The sequence below is a fragment of the Octopus sinensis genome, linkage group LG1 (genome assembly GCF_006345805.1).
Source record: "Octopus sinensis linkage group LG1, ASM634580v1, whole genome shotgun sequence".
NCBI lineage: Eukaryota > Metazoa > Mollusca > Cephalopoda > Octopoda > Octopodidae > Octopus > Octopus sinensis.
In genome coordinates, this window is record NC_042997.1 from 203,637,484 (window position 1) to 203,647,360 (window position 9,877).

The following is a 9,877-nucleotide window of genomic DNA, read 5'->3' on the forward strand; positions in this document are numbered from 1 at the left end:
TCCACACAAATAAAACAGGAACCAGGGGGGTGGGGCATAGGTTAAAAAATAGTTGAGAACCACTGATCTAGACAAAAGTATGGATGTGTAGATTGTTCATAGTCATTCAACATAATCTCAGCAGATCTTGTCTTCCACAACAACAATTAAAGAAATAAATACATAATTTTATTAAAAATTTCTTAAAATAATTTCTAGATATTTTTTAATATTAAATATCACTTATAAACATTGCAAATCAATTTTATACAGAAGAAATTGTAATTTTGTGACATTCATACTTTTCCCAAGGCAATTTGTGCCAAAAACAGATTCCTACAAGGAATCAAACCTGGAGTGTAGATTCAGTTGTATGTGAACTTAATACTGCAGACTCTGTTGCATATGGACTTAATACTGCACCAACATATCAAAAAATTTGCCGCACATATTAATCATCACCATTATCTATTTACATCTAAACAATGGAGAAACCTTCAGCAATTCTTTGTATTTGTCTTTTGTCCATTTCAGTGTGCTAATTCTTTTAGCACCATTTCTCTTCTCATTACTAGCAGACTGGATATAATTTTCGATAAAACAAATGTTTTGTTTTTAAATATTTAATGCTTTTTGCTAGGTATATTACGATTCTGAGATATCAGGAACTTGTGTGCTGATACGTAAACCATGCATGTCTTTTATTTCATCTGCCAAAGCCTAAAAAAAGAAAAAAGAAAAAAGAAATAAAAAGTAGAAAACAGTCATTACTCTGTATGGAAACTCTAAGAACTTTCTCTCAATTCCTAATTTACTAACTTTCTATGAAGAACACACACATACATACAGACACACATAATAGGCTTTTTCCAATTTCCATCTACCAAATCCATTCACAAGGCTTTGGTCAACCTGGGACTATACTAAGACACATGACCAAGGTGCTGTGCAATAGAACTGAACCTAAGAGTGCATAGTTGGGAAGCAAGCTTCTCAACCACACTGCCATGATTGCACCTGTACAGCAAATAATATACACTCATTCTTCTTGTCCTTATGTTAGTAATAATTTTCAATTGTAATTAAGAGTTATTGTGAATATATTAGTGAATGTAAAAACCTGCTCTCTCTCTCTCTCTCTCTTCAGGAATAGCTGGAAAATGCAGTGATGGAAATACAAAGTAGTGAGGAACAAAAGAGACAAAAAACTTAGTAAATTATCATCTTTGAATCTTCGACAACAGGATCCAAGGAGCTGGAGGACTATACTGAGCTTTATTGTCAGTTTTGGTATGGTTTCTACAGCTGGTTGCCCTTCATATTGCCATATATGTATCCATGCAATACATCCACACACACACACACTGTCAAATCAATCACTAATTAGCATAAGATTATTGACAATGTTGATGCTCTTCATTGTCTCTTTCAGATGGTCTTGCAGCATTGCACGGGGCAGCCACATGATGTCTTGCCACTGCTGAGTTTGATGTACAAGGTTTGGGTTGACATGACATGCCCTTCTAAGGCAATGTACAGTGATGGCCGCAATGCTGTTGGTTTTAACCTCTTCAAGGACTACTTTAACCAAGATCTCTACCAACTGTCAGATGTGACCTCTGTGGGTAAATTGTTCCATGCAAAAAAGTAACCTTGTCAGCCATCGACATAAACAAAGTACTACAAACAAAAAGAGAAATACTCGGAAAGAAGGATGATGATTATTGTCAATAATCTAATTTCTTTATTGCCCACAAAGGGTTAAACACAGACAGGACAAACAAGAACAGACAAACGGATTAAGTCGATTATATTGACCCCAGTGCGTAACTGGTACTTATTTAATCAACCCCGAAATGATGAAAGGCAAAGTCGACCCCGGCGGAATTTTAACTCAGAACATAACGGCAAACGAAATACAGCTACGCATTTCACCCAGTGTTCTAACGTTTCTGCCAGCTCGCTAGTGTGTCAATAATCTTGTAAAATTCCTTTATAGTATGTATATAAAAGAAAATATTTCCAATGTCTTTTACCTTATTTACCATACGGTGTTGTGTAAGCATATTTTTCCCTTGGAAGTCTTCACTTTCAACAAAAATTTCATACATTGCACCACAACCACCTGAAAAAAAAATCATTTAGTTATGACAACTTTCTGGAAATTTAAACACACACAAGTAACAACATCTCACTTATTTTTTTAGCTTTCTATGGTTTAGTCAGAGAAGGAAAAGCCACACTCACAACGATATTTCAAGTCCTCTGTGACTTATAGAAGGGAAGACATTATCTGCAGGCTTGAGATGTGATCCCAATGCTTGCAACAAAGTGAATTCTATTAACTCTTTCGTTACCATATTTATTTTGAAATGCTTTGTGTTTCTTTCAATCATTTAAAAATATAACAAAAATTTAGTAAAACAACTCAGTTATCATTAAGCTAGTGTAAAAAACATAAATTGCGACTAAGGTTTGGTGGAAGATTTTAATTCAAAACTTATGAAAACAAGACATTTGTACTACAGAGCCAGAGCCAGTTTCAGCCGAATTGGTTTCGAAAGGGTTAAAGACATCCAAGAACCACAGAACTTCAAGCTAAACATTAATCATATCAATTTTACCTGTTTGGGAGAACTGCAAATGTCTTCAGAATTTGTTTCTTCATTCTACATTTATTTTCCACGGTAGCTAGCACAGGTAAATGAACTTTTAACTGAGGCATTGCTTTACAGGTGAATGCCATTCTAGTCACTGGTGCTTTTAAATAAGATATCTCTTATTCTACATGGCTTCAAAAGCACAAAATGAGTGGGTGATTTATTGACTAAAAATGACAAAAGCCACATTGTTGTTTCCAATTTTCATAAAGGGCAAATGTAAATATACAGACATATATTTACACATACACATTTGTATATAAACATAATACACACACACATATATATACATAATACACGCACACACATATATATAAACATAATACACACACACACACACATATATAAACATAATACACACACACACACACATATATAAACATAATACACACACACACACACATATATAAACATAATACACACACACACACACACACATATATATATATATATATATATATATATATCATCATTTAGCGTCCGTTTTCCATGCTAGCATGGATATATATATATATATATAGAGAGAGAGAGAGAGAGAGAGAGAGGTGCCGTTATACCTGTGTCATTAAAAAGCTTGTTTTCCAACCACAGGATTTTTTATTTAGTCTCATGGTATGGTACCTAGAGGAAGTGTCTTCAATAGCATCAGGCCGACTAAAACCTTGTGAGTAGGTTTGATAGATGGAAATAGAAATAAAGAAATTTGTGTGGTGTATATTTATGTGCGTGTGTGTGTGTGTGTACATAAGTGTTTGTAAGTTGTGTCTCCATGTGATAGCTGTAAATGAGTATCACCATCACAGTGTCATTTGTTTTAAATCTTAAATAAAAACAAGTCCAGCCATGGGGAAATATTATTTTGATTGGAAACAAGGTGAGAGTTGGTACCAGAAAGAGCAGCCAGCCTTAGAAAATCTGCCTCAAGAAATATCACCGGACTCATGCAAGCAGCAATTTCTATATGCCAAAGTCTCCACAATTTAATTCATTTTATACAAACCTAATTTCATAATTCAAATATAACTGAACTAAATATTATCAAGTTTAACGAAATGGGGGTTGATTAGTAGAATCATTAGCCCTTTAGCATTCAGATTATTCTGCCAAATGTTTTAAATTAATCAGGCATCATCTTGTAACTTTGAGATTTCTATGTGACTCGTTATTTTTGAATGACACTGTAGGGTAGGTGTAAGAAGCCAGATCTGGTTAGTTTGAACATAAAGCAGGTAGAATATTTCAGCTGGATATGGCTGGATTAAATGCTAAAGGGTTAGAGAATCAGATGAAATGCTTTGTGGTACTGGTCTTCAGTTCAAATCCATCTAAATTCAACTTTACTTTTCATCCTTCAAGAGTTGATAAATAAAAATAGCAGTCAAGTTCTGAGGTAGATTCAGTCAAATAATCTCTACTCCAAAGTTTTTGACCATTCTGCCTATATTGAAAATTATGGTCATTATGTCCCTCAAAGAAAAACCTACAGGATATGGCATTTGTGTTGTTGTTTGACCCCAGGTCAGACCTAACAACTGAGTCCAGATTTATGATCAAAAGCATACAAATCATGAGTACCCCTATTTTTTCAGCAGAGATAGCACACTCCACACTATATTACTGCATCTGAAAACTTGTTGTGTACATATACAGTATATATATATATATATTCTTTTATTTGTTTGTTATCTGACTGTGGCCATGTTGGAGCAATGCCTTTAGTCAAGCAAATCAACCCTAGGACTTATTCTTTGTAAACTAGTACTTTTTCTATCCGTCTCTTTTGCCAAACCACTAAGTAATGGGGATGTAAACACACCACCATTGGTTGTCAAGCGATGGTGGGGGGAACAAACACACACACACACACGCGCGCATATATAAATATATATTACAAGCTTCTTTTAGTTTCCGTCTCCCAAATCCACTCACAAAGCTTTGGTTGGCCTGAGGCTATAGTAGAAGACACTTGCTCAAGGTGCCACGCAGTGGGACTGAACCTACAACCATGTGTTTGGTAACATCATCATTGGACAGTTTGATAGGAACTGGCAAGACTGGGAGCCATACCAGGTTCCATTGTTTTGACATGGCTTCTACAGCTGAACGCCCTTCCTAACACCTAACACCAACTACTTTACAGAGTATCTGGGTGTTTTTTATGTGGCACCTTTCCAACAGGGACACAAAGTACTTTGCAAGGTGTGTGTGTGTGTGTGTGTCTTAGTCCTCACCATTTAACAAATGGTGCTGGTTTATGTCCTTGTAACCTAATGGATCAGCAAAAAAGAATAATACCAGAGTTAAAAACATATGCTGTGGTTAATTCGTTTGATGAAACCCATCAAGGCAGTGTCCCAGCATGGCTACTGTCCAATGACTGAAACAAGTAAAAGATAAAAGATACCAATGTGATTTTAGGAATATCTGGCTACTATTTCTAGCAGGTGGAGTGACCACACAGAAGCTCTGTCATTGTCCACCTTATGTTCAAACAACAAACATTAATGACATGAGTAGATGAGAAGGAGATAATCTCATAATACAGCAGAAGAACAAAGTTACGTAATAAAAAGTTACAGTGACAGACCACATGTGACATCATTTCACTTTCTGAATAATCCTTTTTACTATAGGTACAAGATCTGAAATTTAAGGGGATCGGGGAGCTAGTCAATTACATCAGTCCCATTGTTCAACTGATATTTATTTTATCAACCCCAGCAACATTTGAACTCTGAACATAAAGACAGATGAAATACTGCTATGTATTTTGTCCGGCATGGTAGCATTTTGACCAGCTTGACACCTTCCGAATAATGTTGGAGTTAAAAGCAAGGAAACTGATAAACTGGTGCTTTCAAACCGAAATATCTTATAGGCATATGTTCAGCCCATGTTACACAGACACTCCCTTACTTATGCCTTTGTAAATGCTATAAAACCTTTAACCAATGATATTATTATTCTTTTTTAATGATTTGCTTATTTCAATTACTGGACTGTGGCCATGCTTGGCCAACATGTTGAAAAGTTTTTTAGTTGATCAAATTTACCAGAATACTTATCTTAAGCCTGGCACTTATTGTATTGATCTTTTTTTGCCAAACTACTAAGTTACAGACACACAAAGAAAACCATGTAGCTTACCAAGTAGAGAGAGACAAATACACAGACACACACACACATCTAATAAGCTTCACACAGTTTCCATCAACCAATTCTACTCAAAGTATTTGTTGACCCAGAACTATAGTAGAAGACACTTGCCTAAATGTACCACACAGTGGAACTGAACTCAAAGTCATCATTTAGAAAGTATGAGGGCTAGGAAATCACAGGACAGTCATTTGTTTCTTCTTATGGGGTCTCAGTAACTTACAGTTGCGACAGTTGTCCCTATTTGTATGGTTGTTTATTTCAGTGGTACTTAAAACAGAGCATTGCAGTGGCATCTAGGTGCACTGCAGATTTTTAAGAACTAAAACTTTATTATTCCTGCTTGAGCATCTTAAATAAGTTAATTTCCATCATCATTATTTAACATCCACTTTTCCATGTTTGCATGGATCAAATGGAATTTGTTGAGGCAGATTTTTAATGGATGGATATCCTTTCTGTTACCAACCCTCACTAATTTCCAAAGGTAAGTAATTACAGAGGATCAAGACAAAAATAGAATTCGTGATCATCATCATCTTTGTATCTTTCCTTTTGTTTAAAAGCTATTAAGGTTTCATCTGGGAAGAATGCGCTAGAAAAGAAGTATGATTATTAGGTATGAGGTTGTCTTTAATATCTACAGACTTTAAGTTATCATAAAAGAAAGAAACACACCTGATATGTCAGCAACTTCAATCTGTGAAGCAAGTGGAAACTTCTGTTTGAGAATATTAATTATGATTTTCTCACCATCTGTGTAAGTTTTGGTACAGAAATATCTTATGGAATGGGGAGTTCTTAAAATCTACAAAAGAATGTTTAGCAAAGAATTTATCAAAATACTGCCTAGAGTTTTACTAAGCGTTTCACAACCATTGACATTAAACAACATATCGTTGTTTTTATGAGTATTACCAACATGTAAAATAAATGTTATACCTTGTTACCATTAATGTGTTATTTTATGGTGAACATTCCTCCTATGGTCTATATTAACCCTGAAATAGCTGATTTCTAAGGGGTCAGGAAGTATTTCAGCCTTAAATGAGATCAACTCTGCTTTTCATCCTTTTGGCGGGCAACAATAAAGTACCAATTCAGGGCAGTTGATGTTGGTATTTGTTGCAGCTCTTTGTAATGAGTTCAAATTCCACCAAGATCTGCTTGGATTGTGGAGTGAATTTACCATTATTAATTGGTCATGGTATGCCTTTAGAAGAATCCACTTTGCTGCCAGCATTTGGACCCAGTACATGATGTGTAAATACCATCCTCCTTCCCACCAGTCCCAGAAGCCCTGTAGTGAGCTATGAATCATGAACACTGCCTTCAGTTCTGACTGAAAGATAAGAGAAAAAGTAGAAATAAGCTCTCTCTCTCTCTTTCCCTTCCCTTCTACACACCTGTGAAAATGTGCACCTCTCATATTTAAATTACCACCAACATCATGATCTGCCAGATAGTGAAGATCAAACACCAACATTCTCCAATTACTGACATATTACCAAACTCAGACTAATTGGCTTACGCAAGTGATAGCAGTTGTTGTTTAGTTCCAAGTATTCATGATGAACCTGAGCTATAACAAAAGGTGTTCAGGCTATCTCGCCTATTTTTAGAGGCATCTAGAACTAGGTTGTCTAATGTGTTTTAAGAATGCAGGGTAAGAGTTGAAGATTTGGCTGCTATTTCTAGTTGGTCGAACCCACAGTTTCCTTTTGAAGGTAAAATGTTGACTTGATAAAAAATGAGATGTAGATGTTATATAATGGACAAGGTCAGAATAACACAAAAGAAACTGAAGTACTTCTTTCTGACTCGTAATTCCCGTTGTATGAAACACAAGAATACTTAAAAAATGAGGGTGCAAACATGATTCTATACCCATTTCTTTCCCCCATGAGGATGGAATACCTCCACATAAAAGTACTACAGCTGATTTAATATTTTTAATTAAAAAAAAAAGTATTGTAGATCCTCAATCTAATAATGCTTAAAACATAAAAATTTGGACCCAGATATTTTTTTTTTAAAAAGCCACAATAGAAATGTCGGAAAGGGTTTTTAAAAATTCACATTTAAACGAAATTAATGAAATGAAATACAAAAACATTAATACAAACTAAGAGAAATTCCCTAAGATAATCTTCCCCAAAAATATCACCTTCAAATGTACAAGTCAAAATATTTCGACCTTCTTCCACTTGTTTCACTTTGGCTAGGTTCCAGATATCAAAGTAGGGGAAGGGTACAACACAATGTGATAAGAAAAACATTAACCTGTTTATTTATTTATCAAACTTCGTTTTTGCATTTGGTTTGTAAGATTTTTTATGTGAATTCGTATATTGAAGCATATTTTATTGTGTTTGAGGAGAGTCATTTTGATTTAATGCCTTATTAATTAAAACACACACGGGATCGACTTCCACTTATTTATTTTTCCTAAAATTTTCGTTGCTTCTTGCAACCTCTTCAACGAGTATTGAAAACAGAATAACTCTCCCCTGACGCAATAAAATATTTATCAAATGTTATAAATATATAAGATAAGGGGGCATTTATAGTTTCGAAATATTGAAATATGTCTCCCAATCAATGTTCCTTGTTCTGACATGAATTCATAAATGAAATGCTAAATATATTTAATGAGATACCAATTCCATTCATTGCTAAACTGAAAATAAACTACTGAAATGATCACATTTTTTCCTCGCAAAAAAAAAAGCTTTTGTCAAGCAATTATATAACTGAAAAGTCAGTTTTTCGGTGACTAAAAATATCAATTAATCCTTTAAAATTAATTTTTAGCTATTTCTTTTGCAATTAACCATATACATATATAAATAAACAGTATTTCTAACCTGAGTGGGTGAGAAAAACAATCGAGAAATTTGAGAAATTCTGGGAAACATGTTGCAAGAATGAAACTGACGAAATAACATCAACGGTAAATCGGTGTTCACCAAAAACCTGTTAACCCAAGAAAAAATATCTCAAGAGGTTGCTAATCTGTTAGACATAGCAGCCAAATTTCTCTAAAATTACTATTTATAGTCGTAAATAAAGAATTGAAAAATGTGGTTTCTGATATTCAATAAGACAAATGGTCACGCCTGGAACACCTTTGATCATAAATATGTTCGATCAGAGCTAAATTAGGGATAAGTAGCAACAGAAAACTAAGATGTCACATTATAGAAACATGACATAATCGGTGCAGACTCGGATAAAATAATTTCGTGGTATTTACTTCTGTTTGAGTTCAAATCATTCAAGTAGCGATAAAATCAGTATCAGTCAAGTAATCCGCTGAAGCCTCTCGCCAAAATATATGTGGCCTTGTGCTTCCATTAGAAATCGTTATCTGCACATATCTTCTTGATTTGTGGTATCGACTCTTTCGTCGACTCACGTCTCTGTGTTTAAAACGTCACCGATATTTCATTTCATCTATTTAGAGACGACAAAATAAGTACCAGTAATGTACTATGATTAATTTAATTGATTCTATACTTCACAGTATATTGCTCACTACGGGTACCGTTTGAAGAAATCATGGCAGTATTCAGTTATATCCCTTTACTGTCTTGAAGGTGGAAAAGACATTCATCATTCGTGTAGTTCGGGCTATACAACTCTAGAAGAACGACAGGATTGTCATAATTGGCATTCTTTTGCGGTTGGGTTTTTCACAACTGAAGCTGATCTTTACGATTCTGGATTCCTTCTTTGGGAGACTTAATCCATCGCCCTGTTGAATACCACCGCTTGGCTGTTGGTGTACTCTGTTGTAAGCTTTATATCAGATCTCTAATAGTAAGAGGATAACTTCATCCAGCCCAACAGTCGAGGAGGCTCTATTATGAGTTGTAGGTGCTCTCCTTCCTCTTCTCAGTAAGCCTCTTAAAAAATGTAAAAAAAAAAAAAGAAGAAAGAAAGAAGTCATTGTTTATGAAAGGATAAACAAAGTTAGGCTAGATGCTCTATGATATCTACTTCAGAATTCTATGTTGAATCTTTGCAGGCTTCTTTAATCGTTGCAGTATTAATGAAACATTTCGTAATATACAGAATTG

At 34.7% G+C, this 9,877-nt stretch overlaps 1 protein-coding gene across 1 annotated transcript; it reads right to left on the minus strand.

Annotated features, from left to right (window-relative positions):
• Nucleotides 1-182: 182 nt before the first annotated feature.
• On the minus strand, nt 183-9,032 carry LOC115214661 (bolA-like protein 3). The gene is made up of 4 exons (XM_036508440.1): nt 8,663-9,032; nt 6,474-6,603; nt 2,016-2,104; nt 183-699 (listed from the first exon to the last, which is right to left on the minus strand). Exons 1-4 carry the CDS (start codon nt 8,741-8,743, stop codon nt 625-627), a joined length of 375 nt encoding a protein of 124 aa, XP_036364333.1. The 5' UTR covers nt 8,744-9,032; the 3' UTR covers nt 183-624.
• Between the last annotated feature and the right edge of the window lie 845 nt (nt 9,033-9,877).

Excerpts from the sequence above, each read along its gene's own strand:
- LOC115214661 (XM_036508440.1), bottom strand. The coding sequence starts at position 8,743 with ATGTTATTTCGTCAGTTTCATTCTTGCAACATGTTTCCCAGAATTTCT. Across the intron at positions 2,105-6,473 it reads TGAAGTTGCTGACATATCAG|GTGGTTGTGGTGCAATGTAT; the intron begins GTGTGTTTCTTT and ends TTTTTTTTTCAG. Across the intron at positions 700-2,015 it reads AACACCGTATGGTAAATAAG|GCTTTGGCAGATGAAATAAA; the intron begins GTAAAAGACATT and ends TTCTTTTTTTAG.